We start from the raw sequence: 23,318 nt of genomic DNA on the forward strand, positions 1-23,318 counted from the left end.
AAGGCAGGGGCAGAGTGACACATCCACACACACGCCCCACCCCCGTGCTCTTTGGGCTGACGTCATGAAATGATGACGTCATTACACGATGACGTCATTACACGATGATGTAATGGGGGACCCCCCCTCTGGCTGGGGGGGCCCTGCCTTCCTCCTGGTTTTCTTTTGTGTTTCTTTGGTCCCCTCCCTGCCCCCCCGTGCCCCGCCCCCCCCCTTTTTTTTTTTGTACCTTGTTTTGTATTTCGGGTATTTTGATGTTTGGAAATAAAGGGGAAACGGAGCTGCGTGCCGCTTCGTCTCAGGCTGAGGCCACCAGCCTGTCCCTGTCGTCGTGTGTCGTGTCCCCCCCCAGCTATCGTGACACACACCCACACACACCCATCCTCCAGAAATCCCCTTGTGGGGCCCCAAGGGAGGTGGCCTTGCCCTGCCCATGGTGGGGTGGGGGAGGGGAGCCCTGTGGGTCCTGGGGTGCAGGATGGAGGGGCAGGAGGGTGGGGGACTCCTGGAGATCCCGTGGGAGACAGGTATGGGGGGGGAATACGGGGAGGGTGTGCGGGGGGGTGGGGAAGCAGAACTACTTTCGCTTCACTTTAGCCGTGTAGATGGGGGGTGGGGCTGGATACCTGGGTTATTTCTAGGGGTTCGGGGGGGGGGGTGTGTCACCTGTGGGTCTGGGGGGGTGGCTTCCCATTCGCTCCTCTATGTGCCCCCCATCCCCTCCCCCAGGTGCCAAGAGCATCTCCTGCATTGTGCGGATTGGGGGTGCCGTGCTCCGGGGGTGAGTCTGGGGGATCCCCCTGCCCCAAGGGCTGGGGGAGGGCCCCCCTCATCTTCCCCCCCCCCCCCCCAGGTTTGTTCTCAGCTTGCTGGAGCAGGAGAGGGGGCTGCCCCGGCAGGTGCCCCCTGAGGAGCTGGGGGGTGAGGGGGGGGATGCGACCCCCCCCGTGGCCTCGCTGAGGGCAGCTGTCCTCCGGGTTTGGGGGCACCTCAGCCAGGACCCCGAGTTGAACAGGTGAGACCCCTTGGGGTGCACCACAGCTACCCCCCCCCCTCCCCTCCCCCAGCCTCACTACTGTCCCCCGTGTCCCCAGCCTGGTGGGGGCCCTGGCTGGCCGCCCCCCCCTGCCCACCCTGGCGGAGGTCTCCGAGCAACTCTTCCACGATGGCATCAACTGGGGGAGGGTCGTCGTCTTCTTCTATGTCACCTACCGGGTGGTCCGACAGGTGGGGCTGGGGCCTGGGGGGAGGGGGGTACCCAGACACTGGGGGCTTGGGGGAAGGGAGGGTGAAGGGAGTCCCCGTCCTGTCCCCCGTCCCCCCCCCCCATCCAGAGGTAGTGGGGTGGTTGGGGTCAGGGGGGCTTGGAAACCCCTTGGGGGGGGGATACCCAGGCCCCCTGTGGGGGGGGTCCCTGATGCTGGGGGGAGGGGGAGTGTGACACCCAGGTCCCCACAGGCGCTGTGGGGTGACCACCCCCTCCGGACCATCCTGGATTGGGCTGTATCCTTCCTGCAGCGGCACCTCTCCACCTGGATCCAGCACCAGGGCGGCTGGGTGAGGATGGGGGTTAGCCCCATGGGGGCGGGGGGACTGTGTCTGAGGCTGCCCCCCGCCCCCATGACCCCCTCCCCTCTCTCCTTGCAGGGCTCTATTCTCAGCTACAGCCCCCCACAACCCAGCCAGAACCCCCGTGCTGGGGGGGGCCCCTGAGAAGTAAAGGTTGAAGGGAGGAGCTTGGTCCTGGGGGGAAGGGGGGAGGGGGGGGGCTACTACCTCCCCCCCTCATCCCCCCCCCCCCCCCCCCCCCCGTCCTTCCTGACACACCCGCCTCCCCGTGTCGGGGGCTGGAGAACCCCCGACTCAGCATCTCTGTGGGACCAGGTTCCTCTTTTATGGCCCCCGGGGCTGAATCAGCTCCTTTGCCTTCCCCCCCCCCTTAACCCTCGTTCATTAAACTCGAATTAACAACCAATTGCAGCCTCACCAACTGGGTCAGCACCAGCACTGACCGCCCCCCCCCCCCCCCCCAAATCAAGACACCCCCGTCCCCAACTTCCCCAGGTCTGCTCCTTCAGCTCTGCCCCCCCCCCCCCCCCCCGCCCGGGCTCCTTATGCCCCCCCCCCAGGCTAGGAGGGAGCTGGGGGTCCCCTTGAGCTGCTTCCTCCCCCCGGGGCAGCCCTCACCTCCCCCCCAGGGGAGAGGGACATAGTGTCCGACCCCCCCCCCCCGCCTTCTTGCCCAGTCATGCTGACTCGGACCGTGTGACAAACAGGGACAAGGGCCAAGGCCACCCCGCCCGGGCGCCTGGGTTCTTCCGGGGAGGGGAAGAGGCGGGGGCTTGGGGGGAGGGGGGATGCTGGCTGATGTGGTCCCTTCCCCAGCTTGTGGGGGGGAAGAGGGGGTGGGGCTGGTTGGGGAAGGGATGCGAAGGCAGGAGGAGGGGTAGGCAGGCCCCCCCCCCCCGCGATGTTTGGGGGCTGGGGGGGGGAGAGCACGCGCTCGTGGGCCTCCCCCCCCCTTTTCCCCGCCCACCGGCGGTTGGATATAAACCCCCCGCGGGGCTTTGTGCGGGCAGAGCCGCGTTCTCGCTTCAACAGTGCTTGAACGGAACCGGCTCTTCCCATCCCTGCATCCATCCCTGCATCCATCCATCCATCCCTGCATCCATCCATCCATCCATCCCTGCATCCATCCATCCCTGCATCCATCCCTCCGCCATGGATTCCCAAATCCGCCAGAATTACCACCGCGACTGCGAAGCCGCCGTCAACCGCATGGCCAACATGGAGCTCCACGCTTCCTACGTCTATCTCTCCATGGTAAGATCCCATGGGTTCCAGAGACAACCCCCCAACCCTCCCCTCCCCCCCTCCTCATTCCCCATCCCCTACATCCCAGGGGCGCCGCCGCCTGCGGGAGGGAGATAAGGGGAGGGCGCGGCGGCTCGCGCGCGCGGCGGGGGGGGGGCCCCCCGGGGGAGCGGGGTGGGGTGGGGGGGTCCTCACCCGGGGGTGGGGGGGGTCTCCCGCAGGCGTTCTACTTCGAGCGGGACGACGTGGCGCTGCCGCGCCTGGCCCGGTTCTGCCTGGCGCAGTCGCACGAGGAGCGGGAACACGCCGAGGGGCTCCTGCGGCTGCAGAGCCGGCGCGGGGGGCGCGTGCTGCTGCACGACGTCAAGGTGGGGGGCTGGGAGGGCGAGGGGGGGCACACCTGCGGGGGGGGGGGGGGGCACACCTGCGGGGGGATGCTGGGGGTGCTTGGGTTGGGGGGGGGGGGACAGCTGCATGGGGGTGCTTGGGGGGGGCGCGGCTGCTTTGGGATGCTTGGGTTGCGTTTTGGGGGGCACAACTGCTTTGGGGGTGCTGGGGGGCACAGCTGCAGTCTGGGGGGTTGTTGGGGGGCACGGCTGCATTGGGGTGCTTGGGCTGCATTGGAGTGCGTTTGGGGGGACACAGCGGCCCTGGGGGTTCTGGGGGACACAGCTGCAATTTGGGGGACACAGCTGCATTGGGGTGCACGGGGTGTGTATGGGGGCACAGCTGCCTCGGGGTGCTTGGGCTGAATTTGGGGGGCACAGCTGCTTGGGGGGGTGTTGGGGGGGCACAGCTGCATAGGGGTGCCCTAGCTGAAGGGGGTGTCGCCCCTCGGCATGCCTGGGCCGCGTGGGACACGTGCCTCCCCGTGCCCCCCCAGAAGCCGGAGCGTGACGCCTGGGGCTCGGCGCTGGAGGCGCTGGAGGCGGCGCTGCAGCTGGAGAAGTCGGTGAACCAGGCGCTGCTGGACCTGCACCGCCTGGCCTCTGAGAAGGGGGACCCCCACGTGAGTCACCCCCCCACCCCCTGAAACACCCCTGGGGGGGTCCCCAACCTTGAGGGGTCCTCGCTGTGTTTGAGCGTCCTTACCCCAGCCCCTCTTCCCCCCCCCCCCCCCCTCCCCCCAGGTCTCCACCTGGACTCAGTGGTCTCACCCCTGCGCTTCCCTTGGGGTGTCCCCTGGGGGTCTTTGCCCCTCCTGCCCCCCCAGCCCCCCTGACTCCCCTCTCCCCACAGCTCTGCGACTTCCTCGAGTCCCACTACCTGGGCGAGCAGGTGAAGGCCATCAAGGTGCTGGGGGACCACCTCACCAACCTGCGCCGCCTGGCCGGGGGGGCCGGGGGGCCGGGGGAGACCCCCGCTGGGCTCGCCGAGTACCTTTTCGACCGCCTCAGCCTGGAAGAGCGCAGCTGAACGCCCCCCCCTCGCCAGCAACGGGCGGACCCCTGGGACCCCCCCTCCCAGGTCTCCCCCTCCCCAGACCCTGCAACCCCCCCGCCCCATCCAAGGGGGCTCACCTGCTGGGGGTCTCCCCCCCCAGCATGACTCCAATAAAGGGTCTGTCTTTGCCCCTTTCTCTGCCTCCTCTGAACACCTCCCCTCACCATGGGGGGTCCCACTCTCTGCCCCCCCCCTCCCACCCCCCCAGCAGTTTGAGGGCTGGCTGAGGTTGTGCCCATCCTGTCCCCTGGTTGTGGGGGTGACATGGAGGGAGCAGGGATGGGGGAGGGGGCACTCCTCTGCAAGCAGCACCCCTGGGAAAACGCTGGGGGGGGGGGCAGGAGGATGTTACAGCCCCTGAAGCCCCCATGGGGCTGGGTGGGAGCTGAGTGCCAGGGCAGGCGGGGGTGGGGGATGGTGGCCACTGGGGAGCACGTGTGGCTGCCGGAGGATGTGATGGTGGGACTGGTGCAGGGAGGGCCACATCCTGCAGCACACGGGAGCTGCAGTCCCAGCACGCTGGTCACCATCCATGATGGGGGCTGTGGTCCTGGGCACCAGGTTGCTGGTCCGGCGTGCTGGTCACTATCCGTGCCGGGAGTTGGTGGTCTCCAGCACCAGGCTGCTTGTCCAGCACTGGTCATCATCCATGCCAGGAGCGATGGTCCTGAGCACTGGGTTGCTGGTCAGGCACACTGGTCAGTGTCGGTGCTGGGAAAAGTGGTTTCCTGCACCAGGTTGCTGGTCCGGCATGCCAGTCACCATCCATGCTGGGAGCTGTGGTCTCTGGCACCAGGCTGCTGGTCCAGCATGCTGGTCATCACCCGTGCCAGAAGTGGTGGTCTCTGGGCACCAGAATGCTGGTCTGGCATGTTGGTCACTGTCCGTGCTGGTCTCTAGCACCAGCTTGCTGGTCTGGCATGCTGGTTGCCATCTGTGCCAGGAGTTGGTGGTCTCCAGGCACCAGTTTGCTGGTCCAGCATGCTGGTCGCCATCTGTGCTAGGAGTGAGCGGTCATCTCCAGCACCAGGCCACTGGTCCAGCACGCTGGTTGCCATCTGTGCCGGGAGTTGGTGGTCTCCAGGCACCAGGCTGCTTGCCCTGCACGCTGGTCACCGTCCATGATGGGGAGTGGTGGTCTCTGCCACAGGGCTGCGGGTCCAGCATGCTGGTCGCCATCCATGATGGGGGCTGTGGGCACTGGGCTGCTGGTTTGGCATGCTGGGAGCAGTGGTCTCCAGCACTGGGCTGTTGGTCCAGCACACTGGTTGCCATCTGTGCCAGAAGCGGTGGTCTCTGGCACCAGACTGCTGCTGTGGCACAGTGGTCACCATCCGTTCCAGGAACTGTAGTCCCTGGCACTGATCCAGCACACTGGTTGCCATCCATGCCAGGAGTTGTGGTCTCCGGCACCGGGATGCTGGTCCAGCACACTGGTTACCATCTGTGATGGGGGCTGTGGTCCTGGGCACCGGGCTGCTGGTCCAGAACGTTGGTTGCCATCTGTGATGGGACACGATGGTCCACGACTCTACTCTGGTCCCGTGTCCTGAGCCCCTTGCTGTGCTCCTCAGCACTCAGTAGCTTTTTGGTTCCAGTTTCTTCTCCCATCAGGTTCCTCCTTTGTTCCTCTGATGGTGCTGTGACCCCATCACGATGCCTCCTGAGACCACCCTTGTTGCTGCAGCCCCCTTGACCGGGCATCCTCAGGCTCCTGGTCTGGCGTCCTCAGGCTCCTGGCCAGGCATCCTCAGCCTCTTGGCCCGGTGTCCTCAGGGTCCTGTCTGAGTGTCCTCAGGCTCTTGATCTGGTGTCCTCATGCTCTTGGATCAGCATCCTCAGGGTCTTGGTCCAGCATCCTCAAGCTCTTGGCCTGGTGTCCTCAAGTTCTTGGCTGGGCGTATTCAGCTCTAAGCTGAGGGTCCTCAGGCTCTTGGTCCGGCACTCTCAGGATCCTGGCCTGGCGTCGTCAGGCTCCTGGCTGGTGTCCTCAGGCTCTTGTTTCAGCATCATCACGCTCTTGGCCAGGCATCCTTAGACTAATGACCGTCCTCAGTCAGGCGTCCTCAGGCTCCTGCGTCCTCAGGCTTTCAACTGGGCAATCTCAGGCTCCTGTCCTGGTGTCCTCAGGCTCTGGTCCAGTGTCCACTGGGTCCTGGCCAGGCATCCTCAGGCTCTTGGTTAGGTGTCCTCAAGTTCTTGGCCAGGTGTATTGAGGTTTTCAGCTGGGTTTCCTCAAGCTTCTGTCTGGGTGTGCTCAGGCTCTTGTGTTGGAGTCCTCAAGCTCCTGGCCTGGCATCCTCAGGGTCCTGGCCTGGCGTCATCAGGCTCTTGGTCGAGCATCCTCAGGCTCTTGGTCCAGTGTCTTAAAGGTCCTGGCCCAGTGTCCTCAGCCTCTTATTCTGGTGTCATCAAGCTTAGTTGAGTGTCCTCAGGTTCCTGGTCCGGTGTCCTGAGGCTCCTGCCTCAGTGTCCTTAGGCTCTTGTCTCAGCATCATCAGACTCTTGGCCCGGTGTTCTCAGGCTCCTGGCCAGGTGTACTCAGCCTCTTGTTCCCGTGTCCTCAAGCTCTTGGCCAGATGTCCTGAGGTTCTTAGATGAGTGCTTACAGGCCCTTGGCCCGGTGTCCTCAGGCTCCGGGCTGGGCGTCGTCAGGGTCTTGGTCCATTATCCTCAAGCTCTTGGCTGGGTGTATTCAGTTCTAAACTGGGGGTCCTCAGGCTCTTGGTCCCGGTGTCCTCAAGTTCTCGGCCAGGTGTCCTCAGCCTCTTGCACTGGCATCCTCATGCTCTTGATCTGTCATCCTTTGACTCCTGGTCCAGCATCCTCAGGCTTTTGGTCCTGGCCAGGCGTCCTTAGCCTCAGGCCCGGTGTCCTCAAGGTCTTGGCTGGGCGCTTTCAGGCTCTTAGCTGGGGGTCCTCAGGCTCTTGGTCTGTTGTCTTCAGGTTCCTGGCCTGGCGTCCTCAGACTTTTGACCAGGCATCCTCAGGCTCCTGCCTGGGTGTCCTCAGGTTCTTGTTTTGGCATCATCAGGCTCTTAGTCCAGCGTCCTCAGATTTTTGACCAGGCATCCTCAGGGTCCTGCCTGGGTGTACTCAGGCTTGTGTTGGCGTCATCAGCCTCTTGGCTGGGCATCCCCAGGGTCCTGGCCAGGCGTCCTCAGGCTCTTGGTCCAGTGTCATCAGCCTCTTGGCTGGGTGTACTCAAGCTCTGGGCTGGGTGTGCTCAGGCTCTTGTCTTGGTGTCCTCCATCTTTTGGTCTGGCACCCTCAGCCTCTTGGCCCAGTGTCCTTAGGTTCCTGGCTGGGTGTCCTCAGGTTCTGTCATAATCCGGAAATTTCTTGGAACAGGGTGGGATGACGGGACGGGATGGCGGGGCAGGATGGTGGGGAGGGATGATGGGGTGGGATGATGGGATGACAGGGTGGGATGAGCCACCTGGGATGGCCCAGCTAGGGTGGGGTGCGCGTGCGGCTTCAGGGGATGCTTCTCGTTAGAGCTGGCTGCAGTTCTGCCAGACTGCAGTGAGGGGCAGGCACTGGGGGCATACTGGGGGGCACTGGGAGGATACTGAGAGATACTGGAGGGATGCTGGGAGGCACTGAGGGGATGCCGGGAGGCACTGGGGGGATACTGGAGGGATGCCGGGAGGCACTGGGGGGATACTGGAGGGATGCCGGGAGGCACTGGGGGGATACTGGAGGGATGCCGGGAGGCACTGGGGGGATACTGGAGGGATGCCGGGAGGCACTGGGGGGATACTGGAGGACAGTGGGAGGCACTGGGGGGATACTGGAGGACAGTGGGAGGCACTGGGGGGATACTGGAGGACGCTGGGAGGCACTGGGGGGATACTGGAGGACGCTGGGAGGCACTGGGGGGATACTGGAGGACGCTGGGAGGCACTGGGGGGATACTGGAGGACGCTGGGAGGCACTGGGGGGATACTGGAGGACGCTGGGAGGCACTGGGGGGATACTGGAGGACGCTGGGAGGCACTGGGGGGATACTGGAGGACGCTGGGAGGCACTGGGGGGATACTGGAGGACGCTGGGAGGCACTGGGGGGATACTGGAGGACGCTGGGAGGCACTGGGGGGATACTGGAGGACGCTGGGAGGCACTGGGGGGATACTGGAGGACGCTGGGAGGCACTGGGGGGATACTGGAGGACGCTGGGAGGCACTGGGGGGATACTGGAAGACGCTGGGAGGCACTGGGGGGATACTGGAAGACGCTGGGAGGCACTGGGGGGATACTGGAAGATGCTGGGAGGCACTGGGGGGATATTGGGATGATGTTGAGAGGTGCCCAGGGGATTCTGGGAGGCACTGGGAGGATACTGTGGGATACTGGGGTGATACTGAGCAGCACTTGGGAGGATGCTGGGGGTTACTGGGAGGCACTGGGAGGATACTAGGGAGATACTGGGAGGCATTAGGGGAGTTGCTTGGAGGCACTGGGGTGATACTGGGAGGTGCTGAGAGGATACTGTGAGGTACTAGTGGACACTGGGGGGATAGTGGGAGGCACTAGGGGGATACTCAGGGGATGCTGGGAGGTACTGGTGGAGTACTGGGGTGATGCTGGGGAATACTGGGAGACACTGGATTTACACTGGGGGACACTGGGAGGCACTGGGTGCTGCGGGTGTCGCCCACCGCAGTGCATTGTGGGGGTGGTGGGCGGAGCTGGCCGTGTACCAAGCACGACGTGGCCGCCGAGGATAGCAGCCAGGTGGGCACTGGGAAGGACTGGGGCAATACCATCGAGACCTGGCGGACCGCCCTCCCAGCCCGCCACGCCGAATACCATAGAGTTGGCGGACCGCCCTCCCAGCCCGCCCCATAGAGACCATAGAGAGCTGAGGACTGTCAGCCCAGCCCGCCATTCGGAAGCGAGCCGACCCCTTTACGCGGCGACGCGGAATGGTGGGGCCGGAGGGTGGCGGGACGGGGCCGGGGTGGCCAGCCCCGCCCCGTGTCTCCCCCGGCCCTTCCGCGCCCCCCCCGCTTTGCCGGGAGCTGTGGGGTCCCCGCGAAGCCGCCCGGTACCAGGGGGATTCCAGGGGGGGGGCTCCAGCGCCTCGTCCCCCCCGGCGCCTGCTCGCATTCCGGCCTGCGCCGCGCTGCCGCCGTGAGGGGGGGCCTGGGGGGGCCTTTGGGCTCCGGGGGGCGGCTAATGAGTTCGGGGGGGGCGGTCGTGGGGGAGATACAGGCGTCCTGGCAGGTGTTGCGGGGGGCTGTTGGGGTCCTGAGGGGGATAACGGGGTCTGGGGAGGGTGGTCCTGGGGGGTTATTTGGGTTCGGGGTGGGGGATCATGAGGTTTGGGGGTGTCCTGAGGGAGATGTTTGGGTCCTGGGGGGGCTGTCGGTGTCCGGGGGGGGTCATTGGGTTGGTACTTGGGTCTTGGAGGGGTCTGGGGGAGTTGCTGGGGGTACTGGGCTTCTAGGGGGGTGTTGGGGCCCGGGGGGATTATTTGGGTTCTGAGGGGGGGGGGGATAATGAGGTTTGGGGGGGACCTGAGGGTGCTGTTGGGGTCTTGGGGAGGTTAATGAGGGCTGGGGGGTTCTGGAGGAGGCTGTTGGGGTCCAGGGGGTCCTGGGTGGGGGTAATGAGACCTGAGGAGGTCGTTGGGGTGATCCTGGGGTCCTGGATGGGGGTTGGGGGTCTGGGGGGGGTATTTGGGTTTTGAGGGGGGTCTAGGAGTTTTAGGGGAATCCTGTGAGGGGGATTGGGGTTCTGGGGGGGGGGGGGGCTGTTGGTGGTCTGGGGGGGTTAGGTGTGGACCTGGGGAGTCCTTGAGGGAATACTAGGGTGCTGCAAGGGTCAGGGGGGCTGAGTGGGTTTGGGGGGGTCCCAGGGTCCCTGATCTCCCCCCACCCCATTTCCCTTCCAGCGGGTGCTGCTGCCCCAGGGGTACCCCGAGAGTGTCAGCCCGGATTACCTCCAGTACCAGTGCTGGGATGCGCTCCAGGTGCCGCTGGGAGGGGTACTGGGAGCACTGGGAGGGATTTGGAGGTGCTGGAAGGGGATTGTGGGCTACTGGGAAGCACCTGGTGGCCAGTGGGAGGGACTGGCAAGTTAACTGGGAAAGAGGTGGGTGTGCAGGGGGTTGGTGGGAGGCGACTGAGTGGTAACTGGGAGGCACTGGGATGGGCTGGGGGACACTGGCGTGTAACTAGGAGGCACTGGGAAGCGGCTGGGGGGTACTGGGAAAGGCTGGGAGGGCACTGGAATGGGGGTGGGCTGGGCAGGTGGACACTGAGAGGGACTGGGTGGTTAGTGTGGGTTACTGGGAGGATCTGGAGGGCAGTGGGAGGGATGGGGAGGGAACTGGGAGGGAGGCGGGATGGGCTGGGAGTAACTGGGAGGTAACTGGGAACACTGGGCAGGCGCTGTGCAGCACCCTGACGGGTGCCTTGGCCACCCGGGCAGTGCTCCAGGCCGTGGGGGTGGGGGACAGCGCTGCCACTGTCACGGGGGCCACCCTCACCTGGGTGCTACGTGGTGAGTAACCCCAACCCCCCCCAGTTTCACCCCAAAACCACCCTTGGCCCCCACATCCATGGCTGAACCCCAAATCTCCCAGTCTTACCCCCAAATTCATCTGTTTGACCCCCAAGCCCATCTTTTGTTTCAGAATTTCCCAGTTTGACCTCAAAATCAGTTTCAGCACCTGCGAAAAAATCATTTTTCGCTCCAGAATTTGTCTTGAATCTAAAAATTCCTCAGTTTTACCCCCAAATCTGCTTGGGCATCCCCGGTTTCACCCCAGAATTCACTACTTTGACCCCAAAAATTTCTCTTGGACTCCAAAAGCTCCCATTTGACCCTAAAATGTTCTCCAGAACCCCCCAGATCTTTCAATATCACCCCAAAATCTGATGCAGCACTCCCCAACCCCCAAATTTTCGCCCCAGAATCTTAGCTGGAATCCAAAAGCCAGACCTGTCCCCAAAATCACCAAATTTTACCACAAGATTCTCCTCCTTGACCCCCAAATCTCCCAGTTTAACCCCCAAATTTCCCAGTTTGACCCCCAAGTTAGCCCCAGTGCCCCCCCAATCTCATTTTTCACCACAAAATCTTTTTTTACACCCCAAATCTCCTAGTTTGACCCCAAAATGTGTTCCAGAATCACCCAAATGTGCCTGTTTTAGCTCATAATCTGATCCAGCAACCCCCAAATCCCCCATTTCCCCTCCTAAATCCCAGCTGGACCCCAAAATCTCCCAGTTTGACCCAAAAATATGCTTTGGTACCCCCTTCCCCCCAGTTTAACCCCAGAATCCTTTTTGTAATCCAGAATGCAAAGCTGCCCCCCAAAATCCTCAAGTTTTACTTCAAAATTCCCCGAGTTCATCCCCAAACCTATTTTTTAACCAAAAATCTCTCAATTTGACCCAAAAGTATGCTCAGGTAATGCCAGAATCCCCTAGTTTCACCCCAAAATCCCCCTTAGGACCTCAAAATTGTTCAGTTTCACCCCAAAATACTGTTTTTAACTAAAATCCGCTGATTTTACCCCAGAACGTTTCCAAAATCCACCATTTTCACCCCAAACCCCTTGCGACCCCAGAATCCCCCAGTTTTACCCCAAAGTCTTCTCCAGCACCTCCAAACCCCACCAGTTTAATCCCCAAATTCCCCCTTTGGCTCCAAAATCCCCCAGTTTGACCCCAAAACCTGCTCTGGCAACACCAAAACCCCCTGGTTTCACCCCAAAAATCCCTTTTTAACTAAAATCCCTCAATTTTACTCCAAAGTCTTTCCAAAATTACTATATTCACCCCAGAATTCTATCATACCAAACTGCTGTAGTTTACACATCAGAATCCTTAATTTTCATTCCCCCCCGCACCAAAATTCACCATTTTTTACCCCAAATTGTCCATCTCCCAAATTTTTCACTATCACCCAAAATGGCTTGATATTACTTCAAAATCAATTAAACCCAAAATACTCCTGATTTCTCCCCAAACCTCCCCATGTTCAGAATCCTCTGTTTTCATCCTCACACCCAAACCCTCACGTTTTCACCTCAAAATGCCCCCGCACCCAAAATCCCCAAATTTCACTCCAAAATACTCCACACCCCAAATCCCCCATTTTCAGCGCAAAATGCCCCCACACCCAATCACCCCAAATTTTACCCCAAACATTCCACACCCAAAATCCTCCATTTTCACCCCAAAACCCCTGCACCCCAAATATCCCTGTTTCACCCCAAAATCCTGCTGTAGCCAGAATCCTCTATTTTCACCCTCAAAATTGCCCCATACCCAAAGTTGCCCAGTTTCACCCCAAACTGGTGCCCTTGCAGATGGGGTGGGGATGGTGACACGCATCGCCTTCGCCTGGCTCCAGGGGTGAGCACTGGGATGCACTGGGAGTGTACTGGGAGCATGGGGAGGCTGTGCTGGGAGCTACTGGGCGCAACTGGGCCTTACTAGGAGATGGCAGTGGGCATTACTGGGAGCTACTGGACCCTACTGGGAGGTGGTACTGGGTGTTACTGGGAGTCACTGGGCATTACTGGGAGGTAGGTATTGGGTGTTACTGGTAGCTACTGGGCTTTAGTGTGAGCTACTGGTCATTACTGGGAGGTGGCACTTGGGCCTTACTGGGAACTATTTGACCTTACTGGGAGGTGGCACTGGGCCTTACTGGTAGCTACTGGGCCTTAATGGGAGGTGTCAGTGGGACTTAGTGGTAGATACTGGCCCCCCCCCCCACCTGCAGGACCCGCCTGGACTGTGAGGCAAAGCAGTGGCGGTGAGTCCCCGCCCCCCCCCCCTTCCCCGCGGCCCCGCCCCCCCCTTCCCCGCGGCCCCGCCCCCCCCTTCCCCGCGGCCCCGCCCCCCCCTTCCCCGCGGCCCCGCCCCCCCCCTTCCCCGCGGCCCCGCCCCCCCCTTCCCCGCGGCCCCGCCCCCCCTTCCCCGCGGCCCCCGCCCCCCCCTTCCCCGCGGCCCCGCCCCCCCTTCCCCGCGGCCCCGCCCCCCCTTCCCCGCGGCCCCGCCCCCCCTTCCCCGCGGCCCCCGCCCCCCCTTCCCCGCGGCCCCGCCCCCCCTTCCCCGCGGCCCCGCCCCCCCTTCCCCGCGGCCCCGCCCCCCCCTTCCCCGCGGCCCCCGCCCCCCCCTTCCCCGCGGCCCCGCCCCCCCTTCCCCGCGGCCCCGCCCCCCCCTTCCCCGCGGCCCCGCCCCCCCTTCCCCGCCGGCCCCGCCCCCCCTTCCCCGCGGCCCCGCCCCCCCTTCCCCGCGGCCCCGCCCCCCCCTTCCCGCGGCCCCGCCCCCCCCTTCCCCGCGGCCCCGCCCCCCCTTCCCCGCGGCCCCGCCCCCCCTTCCCCGCGGCCCCGCCCCCCCCTTCCCCGCGGCCCCGCCCCCCCCTTCCCCGCGGCCCCGCCCCCCCTTCCCCGCGGCCCCGCCCCCCCCTTCCCCGCGGCCCCCGCCCCCCCCTTCCCCGCGGCCCCGCCCCCCCCTTCCCCGCGGCCCCGCCCCCCCCTTCCCCGCGGGCCCCGCCCCCCCCCCTTCCCCGCGGCCCCGCCCCCCCCTTCCCCGCGGCCCCGCCCCCCCCTTCCCCGCGGGCCCCGCCCCCCCCTTCCCCGCGGCCCCGCCCCCCCCTTCCCCGCGGCCCCGCCCCCCCCTTCCCCGCGGCCCCGCCCCCCCCTTCCCCGCGGCCCGCCCCCCCCTTCCCGCGGCCCCGCCCCCCCCTTCCCCGCGGCCCCGCCCCCCCCTTCCCCGCGGCCCGCCCCCCCCCTTCCCCGCGGCCCCGCCCCCCCCTTCCCCGCGGCCCCGCCCCCCCCCTTCCCCGCGGCCCCGCCCCCCCCCTTCCCCGCGGCCCCGCCCCCCCCCTTCCCCGCGGCCCCGCCCCCCCTTCCCCGCGGCCCCGCCCCCCCTTCCCCGCGGCCCCGCCCCCCCTTCCCCGCGGCCCCGCCCCCCCCTTCCCCGCGGCCCCGCCCCCCCTCACGTGCGTGGCCCCGCCCAGGCTGGCTGCTGACGTGCTCAATGACTTGGCGCTGGTGCTGGAGCTGCTGGCGCCTGCCTGGCCCCCCATCGGCCCCGCCCTCCTGACGCTGGCGGCTGCTGTCAAGGTAATGCCCCGCCCCCCTTCCCCGCCCCCAGCGGATGGGGGAGGCGCTGGGGGACACGGGGTGGTGCTGGCGGGTACTTGGAGGCATTTAAGTGACAGTGTGGGAGCACTGGGAAGTGCTGGGGGGGATACTGGGGGCCACAGGATGATGCTGGGGGATACTGGGAGGCATTTGGATGGTACTGTGGGAATACTGGGAGCTGCTGAGGGGATACTGAAAGGCACTGGGGGACACTGGGGTGATGTTGGGGGCTACTGTGAGGTACTTGAGTGACTGTGGGAATACTGGGAGCTGCTGAGGGGATACTGGAAGGCACTGGGGGACACTGGGGTGATGTTGGGGGATACTGCGAGGCAATTGGGTGGTACTTGTGGAGTACTGGGAGCTGCTGGGGGGATACTGGGGAATACGGGAAGGCATTTGTGTGATACTGCCAGAATACTGGGAGGTGCTGGGGGGATACTGGGGGACATTGGGGTGATGCTGGGAGATACTGGGAGGAGTTTGTGTGATTGTGCAGGAGTAGTGGGAGGTGCTGGGGGGATACTAGAGGGTGCTGGGGAGATACCGGGGGACACAGGGTGATGCTGGGGAATACTGGGAGGCATTTGGGTGGTACTGTGAGAATACTGGGAAGTGCTAGGGAGATACTGGGGGATACTGGAAGGCACTAGAGGACATAGGGGTGATGCTGGGGGTTACTGGGAGGCACTGGGTATGCTGCTGAGGGTATTACTGGGAGGTGCTGGGAATATACTGGTGGATACTGGAGGGCACAGAGTGATGCTGAGGGGTACAGGGAGACACTTGTGGATACTGGCAGGCACTGGGGTGATACTGGGAGGTACTGGTGGGATACTGGGGTGCTGCTGGGGATAATGGGAGGCAGTGTGGGGATTTTGGGGTGATGCTAGGGGATATTGGGAGACAGGTGATACTTGGGGATACTGGGAGGCACCGGGGGGATCCTGGGGTGATGCTGGAGGACACTGGAATGCACTGGGGGGATACTGGCAGACACTGGGAGGCAGTGGGTGACGCAGGTGCCCCTGCCGCAGTGCATTGTGGGAGTGGCAGGTGGGGCGACGCGGGCAGCACTGGCTGTGCACCAGGCGCGGAGGGACAACATGGCCGACGTGGCCGCCAAGGACAGCAGCCAGGTGGGCACTGGGAGGGACTGGGAGGGGAACTTGGTGGGACCGGGCCATCACTGGGGGGGACTGGGAGAGACTGGGACAGTACTGGAAGAGACTGATCGGGGACTGGGACATCTTTGCGAGGGACTGGAAGGGGCTGGGAGGGGAATGGGGGGCACTGGGAAGAACTGAGGGTAATGGGGTGGGACTGGGAGGGCAACTGGGTGTTACTGGGAGCACTGGGGAGGGACTGGCAGGGGATTGGGGGCAATTGGGAGGGACTGAGAGGGCAGCTGTGTTGTACTGGGAGCACTGGGAGGGACTGCAAGGGGATAGCGGGCAATTGGGAGGGCAACTGCTGTACTGGGAGCACTGGGAGGGTCTGGGATAGGGGCAGTGGGGAGGGACTGGGAGGGCAACTGGGCTGTACTGGGGGCAGTGGGAGGCAGGAGGTGGGGTTACTGGTGTTACTGGTGTGTACTGGTGGGACTGGGCAGGAGACGCTGGTGAACGGGGCGGGGCTGCTGCTGGCACTGCTGCTGCTGCCACTGCTGGAGGGGCGGCCATGGTGAGCCCCGGGGCATGCTGGGAAGAGGGAGTGGCCTCTGGGAAAGGGGGCGGGGCCTCTGGGATGCTCAGGGAGAGAATTAGTGCTTCATGGGGAGGCAGGGCTTAAAGAGAGGGGGTGGGGCCTCGGGGTTTCCAGGAGGGGATTAGTGCTTCATGGGGAGGTGGGGCTCAAAGAGAGGGGGCGGGGCTTAGCGAGAGGGGGCGGGGTTTGGGTGTGGGCTCCTGGGCAAGTTTGAAGCCCCCCCAGGGGCTGATGGGACATTTTGACACGCTGCTACCCAGGGGGCTGATGGGATTTTGGGGATGCCCCAGGGGCTGAAGGGATATTTTGGGGTCCTCTAAAGGCTCATGGGAGTTTTTGCCCTGCCCCCCGCCCCCCCTGCCGAGGGGCTGATGGGACATTTTGGGCCATCCCCCAGGGCTGATGGGAGACTTTTCTCCCTCCCGCTTCAGGGCTGATGGGATTTTGCTCGCCCCCCAGGGGCTGATGGGAGTTTTTGCCCCCCCCCAGGGGCTGATGGGATGTTGGGGCTCCCCCAGGGGCTGATGGGATTTTGGGATCCTCTAAAGGCTCATGGAACATTGTGCCCCACCCCCCCGGGGTTGATGGGACATTTTGCACCCCCAGGGGCTGATGGGATGTTGGGGCTCCCCCAGGGGCTGATGGGAGGTGTTTCTCCTCCCCCAGGACCTCTTGGGAGTTTTTGGGGCCCCCCCAGGGGCTCATGGGAGGTTTTGCACCCCTGCCCCCAGGGCTGATGGGAGTTCCCCCCCCCCCCCCCCCCGGGTGATGGGATTTTGGGGGTGCCCCATGTGCTAATGGGATTCCCCCCCCTCCCGCAAGGACTGATAGGATTTTGGGGGGTGCCCCAGGGGCTGATGGGAGTTTTTGGGGCCCAGGCTGACCGGGCTGGTGGTGACGCTGCTGCTGGTGACCCACCTGGGTGCCAACGTGGGGGCGGTGGGGGCCCTGTGCCTGCCCACCCTCAACCGGCCCCGCCTGCGCTTCGCCCTGGGCGGGGCCTTGAGGGGTGTGGTCCGGGGGGGTGGGGGCTTTGGCCCACCGCCCCATTTGGGAGGACGGAGGCGTCATCAACGTCCCCAGCCCCGAGGATGTCAACCCCCGTGAGCCCCCTGCTGCCCGGTGAGTCACAGGCACCTTGGGGTCACCCCCTGTGTCACTCACCCCCACATGTCACCCACCCCTGGCACCCACCAGGTGTCACCCCCTGCCCCTGTGTCACACCCCTCTCCCCCAGTGTCACCCCTTGGTGTCACCCCCCCCGGTGTCATCGCTTGGTGTTACCCACCACTGTGTCACCCCCAGATGTCACCCCCTTGCCACTGTGTCAACGCCCCTCCCACAGTATTACCCCTTGGTGTCACCCACACTGGTGTCACCCTCATGTGTTGCGTTTCCCCTCAGTGTCACCTTGCTATGTCACCCACCTCTGACACCCACTAGGTGGCACACACACCCCCCTCCGCCCCACCCCCCCCCACCCCCCTCCCCTGTGTTACCCCTTGGTGTCACGCACGCTCGTGTCATCCTTCAGTGTCACCCACTGTTGTGTCACCGTCGTGTCACCGTCGTGTCACGTTCTCCCCTTGTGTCACATTCCCCCTCGATGTCACCTCCCCATGTCACCCACCTCTTGACAGCCACCAGGTGTCACCCCACCATCATCCCTCACTGTTGTTCTGTTCCGTGCCCCCCTCCTCTTGGTGTCACCCACCCTTTGTCACTGTCCACCGCCCTGGTGTCACACATCCTTGTATCCTAGTGTCACCCCCCTTGTGGGTCACCCATCCCTGCTAACCCCCAGGTGTCACCTGATGTCACCCCATGTCACACAATGTCACCCCATGTAATTCGTTGTCACCCCCATGTCACCCCACATGTTCTCCAGTGTAACCACTGGGTCACCCTTGTGTCACCCGGTGTTACCCCACATCACCCAGTGTTACTCTCAGTCATCTGATGTCACCCTCTGTGTCACCCAGTGTCACCTGCTGCCATCCCCGCCATCACTTGGTGTTACCCTGTGTCACCTCTATGTCACCCAGCATCACTGTCGCCAAGTGTCACCTGGTGTCACCCCATGTCACTTCCTGTGTCAGTTGGTGTCACTTTGTCACCTAGCATCAGCCAAATGTTGCTTGGTGTCACCCTCATGTCACACAGCACCCCCTGGTGTCACCCAGCTGTCCATGTCACTCAGCATCACCCATGTGTCACCTTTGTGTTACCCCACGCCCCCAGTATCACTCCTGTGTCATATAGCATTGTCCAGTGGTGCCTGGTGTCACCCAGTGTCACCTTGCATGTGACCCAGCAACCCCCAGTGTCACCCTTGTCACCCAGCGTTGTTCAGTGTCACCCCCACATCATCTGGTGTCATCTCTGCGTCACCCAGTGTCAGCATTATGTGACCCAGCACCCCATGGTATCATTCCAGTGTCACCTGGTGTCACCTCCATGTGACCCAGCAACCCCCAGTGTCGCTCCACTGTCACCCAGTGTTGTCCAGTGTTACTCTTAAGTCAGCCAGCGTCACCTGTTGTCACCCCACTATGCCACCTGGTGCCACCCAGTGCTCCCTGATGTCCCCTACTGCCACCCAGTGTCACCCCCATGTCACCCAGCATCACCAGGTGTCACCAGTGTCATCTGGTCTCGCCTGGTGTCATCCCCCCATATCACTTTGTGTACACCCCCATTTGTGTCCGTGTCTGGTGTCACCCTGTGACATCACCCTGATGTCACTCTGATGTCACCCGCTGTCCCCGCAGGCTTCAGCACCCGCCTGAACCTCCATTTGGGTGCCCCCTTGCACCGGCTGGTCAAGAGGTGAGGGGACCCCAGTGTCCAGGGGGGGACAACCTCAGCGTCTGAAGGGGGGGACCCCGGTGTCCGAGTCTCCCCTCTTTCCCGCCCCCCACTCCCCCGCAGCGAAGCAGAGTTCAAGAAGGCGCTGGAATGTGGCACCGAGGATTACATCATTGTGCTGCGGCCCTCCCAAGGTGGGACCCCCCCTGCATGCTGGGTGGGTGGGGGGTCCCAGAGACCCAGGTGTCTGGGGGGCTCCCAGGTGTCCCCGGGGTGGGTGGGGGTCCCAGGACCCAGGTGTCCAGCCGGGACCCAGGTGCCCCGGGGGGGGGTGGGGGTCCCGGGGACCCAGGGATCCGAGGGAAACTCAGGTGTCCCCAGGGTGGGTGGGGGTCCCGGGGACCCAGGCATCCAGGGGTGACCCAGGTGGGTGGGTGAGGTCCCTGGATGTGTGGCATGGGTGGGGGGGGTCCCGGGGACCCAGGCTTCTGGGGGGTACCCAGGTAGGTTGGGTGGGGGTCCCAGGGCGTGTCGTATGGGTGTGGGGGGTCACAGGGACACAGGCTCCTGGGGTTGGTTGGGTGGGGGCATCCCAGAGACGCAGATGTTCAGGTTTGGGTGGAGGGGGGTCCCAGTGGCCCAGGTGGGTGAACGGGAGTCACAGGGATCCAGGCTTCTGGGGTTGGGTGGAGGGTGTCCCAGTGACCTAGGTGGGTGGTTGGGGGGTCCCAGGGACCCGGGGTTCAGTAGAGGATGCCCTAGGTGGGTGGGGGGCTCCCAGGGACCCAGGAGTCTGAGTTTGCGAGAGGGGTGGGGTCCCAGGGCTCCAGGTGTCTGGGGTTGATTGGGGGGCATCCCAGGGACCCAGGTGGGTGGGGGTGGGTCTCAGCTCCCCAGGTGGGTGGGTGGGTTCCCAGGTACCCAGGCATCTGGGGTTTGGGGTATCCTAGGGGACCCCAGGGAGGGGCTGGTCACAGGGACCCATGTGCCTGGGAGGGACCCAGGAAGGGACCTAGCCATCCAGGTGACCCCCACCCCCTACTAGGGTGGGTGGGGGTGGGGTTACGGCAGGGGGCCCCCCCTGACACCCCCCTGCGAGCCTGTGCCCAGGCCCTGCTGCTGGAGGAGCTGCTGGGCCCTGACCTGCCCCTGGGGGCACCCATGGGTGCTGCCCTGCGCCCGCTCCAACGCCGCCTGCGCCACTGCCGTGAGTTGTCTGGGGGGTGCCCTGGGGGATCTGGGGTCCCTAGGGGGGGAGTGTGGGGACCCTGGGATGCTTTGGGGGGGCCATGGAGGGGTTTGGGGGGACCGTAGGTAGAGTTTAGGGGGTTTCTGGGGTGGGGTTTGGGGGTCCCTAGGGTGTCTGAGGGGGGCTAGCGTGGTTTGGGGGGTCCTAGGGGGGACTTTGGGGGAGCCTCTGGGATTATTATCATTTTGGGGGGTCCTGGGGTTGGTTTGAGGGAGGGCTGGAGGGGTTTTTGGGTGCCTAGGAGGGTCCCTGGGGTGGTTTGGAGGGTCCTGGGGGTTCTGGGAGGGGGGGTTGGGGGTCACTAGAGGGGTTTTTGGGGACCCTGGGATGCTTTGAGGGGATCCCTAGGAACTGTTTAGGGGGTTCCTGGGGGTGTCTGGAGTCATTAGGAGGATTTTGGGGTTGCCTGGAGGGGTTTAAGGGTCTTGCGGGGGTGGGTTAGGGGGACCCAGGATGGGTTTTGGGGTCCCTGGAAGTGTTTGGGGGGTCTCTGGGGTCAGTTTAGGGGTGTTTAGGGGGGAGCTGGGGGGCCCTGAGGTGGTTTGGGGGTGTCAGGGGTTGGTTTGGGCAGTCCCCGGTGGGGTTTTGGGGTCTAGGGGATTTGGGGAGACCCTGGGATGCTTTGGGGTGGCCCTAGAGGGGTCTTGGGGTCCCCAGGAGGATCTGGGTGGTCCCTGGGGTGGTTTGGAGGGTTTTTGGGTGTCTTGGGGAGGGGTTTGGGGTCCCTAGAGGAGTTTGGGGGGTACCCTGGGGTGCTTTTGGGAGTCCCCTAGGAACGGTTTAGAGGGTTTCTTGGGGGGGAGTCTGGGATCCCTAGGAGGGGTTTGGGGGTCCCTGGAGGGTTTTGGGGGGGTTGGGGGGACCCTGGGTGGATTTTGGGGTTCCTGGAAGTGTTTGGGGGTCTCTGGGGTGGTTTGGGGGTGTCTGGTCTCAGTTTGGAGGGTCTCCGCAGGGGTTTTGGGGGCCCTGGGGTGGTTTGGGGGCACAGTGGGGGGTGTTGGCATTTGGGGGTACACTAGGGACCGTTTAAGGGGTTCCTTGGGGGTTCTGTGGTCCCTGGGGGAGTTTCAGGGGGTCTTGGAGGGATTTGGGGGGACCCTGGGAGGTTTTGGGGTCCATGGGGCAGTAACGGGGTGTCCCTCCCCCGCAGCGCCGGGAATGGTGCCGTGGGGAGTCGTGGCTGAGAGCTCCCGCCTGTGGCGCACGCTTGGCCCCGCCTTCCTGCGTGGTACGTGTCATCACGCGTGTCATCATTGCGTGTCATCACATGTCATCACTGTGTTGCTTGTCATGACATGTGGCAGCGTGCATCCTTGTGATGTCACACATTGTCACCTCTGCTATCATCACATGTCACTATCTGGGTCCCACCTGTCGTTGGATGCCCTTGTGACATCATGCGTGTGACCTCCAAGCCCCCCCCCAGTGACATCACGTCATGTGTGTCATGTGCCACCACCCTGTGTCATCACATGTCACCCCGTGACCCTGCTGTGCCTGTTGCTACGTGTCACCATGTGACCTCACACCTGGTGGCGTGTGGTGGCACATGTGTCATCCTGTGACGTCATTGTCCCGCAGGGCTGACGGCCGCTGGCTGGGAGACGCACCGGCACCTCCTGGCCCCCGATGAATGGCAGCTCGAGTGGGCAGGGTCAGAGGGTGGGGCCTCAGGCAAGCCCTGCCCCTCACCCCACCCTCAGTAAACCGGCTCCACCCAGCTCCGGATTTACCCAAAATCGGCCCAAAATGGGGCAGGGGAAGGGCCAAAATGCATATTTTTGACAATGGGTCCAAAAAACCATTTTTCCATTATTTGTAAAAATGTACATTCTGCTGATGAGGCGTTTCCCAGCGGTTTGGGGCCAGGTGGGGGGTTCTGGTGTGATTTGGGGGGGATTTTGAGACATTTTGGGGGATTTTGAGGCATTTTGAGGGGAATTTGGGGATTTTGAGGCATTTGGGGGACTTTGGAGGCATTTGAGGGGAATTTGGAGGATTTTGAGGCATTTTGGTGGTATTTGGGGGATTTTGAGGCATTTTGGTGGAATTCAGGGCAATTTGGGGGATTATGAGGGGTACTTGGGGGATTTTGAAGCATTTTTGGTGGAATTTGGGGCATTTGAAGGATATTTGGGGACAATTTGGGTTTTTTTGAAGCATTTTTGGTGGACTTCGGGGCATTTGAGGGATATTTGGGGATTTGGGGACAATCTGGGGTTTTTTGAAGCATTTTTGGTGGAATTTGGGGCATTTGAGGGACATTTGGGAATTTCAAGACAATTTTGGGAATTTTGAGGCATTTGAGGGGAATTTGGGGGATTTTGAGGCATTTTTGGTGGTATTTGGGGCATTTGAGGGGAATTTGGAGATTCTGGGGCAACTTTGGGGATTTTGAGACATTTTGGTGGAATTTGGTGGTTCTGAGACGTTTTGGTGCCTTTTCAAGAAACTTGGGCTCTTTTGGGTCCTTTTTGGGCTCCTTTGAGGGTTTTTTGGGGCTCATGTGGGGGCATTTCTTGCTCATTTTGGGGGGTTCATTTTTGGGGTGTTTTTGGCTCATTTTGGGGCATTTCAAGCTCGTCTGGGGCCATTTTGGGATTATTTGGGGTGTTTTGGTATTTTGTGGGTTTGGGGTTCGTTTTGGGGCATTTTGGTGTCATTTTATGGCTGATTTGGGGGTTGGAGCATATTTTGGTGTGTTTGAGGGCTGTTTGGGGCTCGTTTGGGGGCATTTTAGTCTTTGGAACCAGTTTTGACTTGTTTTGGAGTGTTTTGACTCCAAAATCCCCATTTTGGGGGGTTTCAGGCTCATTTGGGGCAGTTTTGAGGCAGTTTGGTCTTATTTTGAGGCATTCTAGTCTTGTTTTGGGCAGTGTTGGGGTTGTTCTGGGCTCATTTTTGGGCGTTTCAGTGCATTTCGCGCATGTTGGATGAAGTACCCCTGGAGGAAGTTGGCGATGGCCATATAGATCAGGGTGTTGATGTCCACCATGTGGTTCCCTACTGGGTCCTCACAGGGTGGGGCTGGAGACTGGGTCAAGATGGGGCTTATTAGGGAAGAAGACATGGTGACCATCCTGGGCGACCACCTTGGGTTGGCCAAGGAAGGCCCATGGGCACCAGGGTGGCCATAGGGTAGCTGTGGAGGTAGTTCTGGGTCAAGATCAGTTTCCCAAGGGA

At 63.1% G+C, this 23,318-nt stretch overlaps 3 protein-coding genes across 7 annotated transcripts in view; all 3 read left to right on the forward strand.

The window, feature by feature from the left end:
* LOC129736145 (ferritin, higher subunit-like) overlaps positions 1-4,391 on the forward strand; it is a 42,229-nt gene extending 37,838 nt beyond the window's left edge. For 3 of the 4 annotated variants that reach the window (XM_055711085.1, XM_055711083.1, XM_055711084.1), the window contains exons 2-5: positions 2,706-2,823; positions 3,036-3,182; positions 3,698-3,823; positions 4,054-4,391. In XM_055711085.1, coding sequence (XP_055567060.1) covers positions 2,722-2,823; positions 3,036-3,182; positions 3,698-3,823; positions 4,054-4,230 — 552 coding nt within the window. In that variant the 5' untranslated portion in view covers positions 2,706-2,721 and the 3' untranslated portion in view covers positions 4,231-4,391. Of the gene's footprint in view, positions 1-2,518; positions 2,824-3,035; positions 3,183-3,697; positions 3,824-4,053 lie in introns of those variants that run through there. The other variant, XM_055711082.1, reaches the window with a different exon arrangement.
* Positions 451-1,969, forward strand: BAX (BCL2 associated X, apoptosis regulator). 2 transcript variants are annotated; one of them, XM_055711090.1, is made up of 6 exons: positions 451-527; positions 730-781; positions 854-1,015; positions 1,095-1,227; positions 1,459-1,557; positions 1,648-1,969. In XM_055711090.1, the coding sequence occupies exons 1-6, from the start codon at positions 479-481 to the stop codon at positions 1,711-1,713; spliced, it is 561 nt and encodes a 186-aa protein (XP_055567065.1). In that variant the 5' UTR covers positions 451-478; the 3' UTR covers positions 1,714-1,969. The 2 variants fall into 2 exon arrangements, with proteins under 2 accessions (XP_055567065.1, XP_055567066.1); XM_055711091.1 differs by lacking the exon at positions 854-1,015.
* A 1,384-nt stretch (positions 4,392-5,775) lies between the features above and the next one.
* Positions 5,776-21,975, forward strand: RUSF1 (RUS family member 1). Its single transcript, XM_055711987.1, is given in 16 exon segments — positions 5,776-5,796; positions 9,118-9,393; positions 10,157-10,234; positions 10,653-10,767; positions 12,584-12,629; positions 13,003-13,035; positions 14,245-14,350; positions 15,409-15,510; positions 15,984-16,054; positions 16,957-17,137; positions 17,140-17,200; positions 18,850-18,907; positions 19,010-19,080; positions 19,932-20,093; positions 21,286-21,363; positions 21,717-21,975. Coding segments are annotated over 16 exon segments (1,584 nt in total). The 3' UTR covers positions 21,842-21,975.
* Positions 21,976-23,318: the final 1,343 nt, after the last annotated feature.

Source organism: Falco cherrug, chromosome 5, assembly GCF_023634085.1.
Source record: "Falco cherrug isolate bFalChe1 chromosome 5, bFalChe1.pri, whole genome shotgun sequence".
Lineage (NCBI taxonomy): Eukaryota > Metazoa > Chordata > Aves > Falconiformes > Falconidae > Falco > Falco cherrug.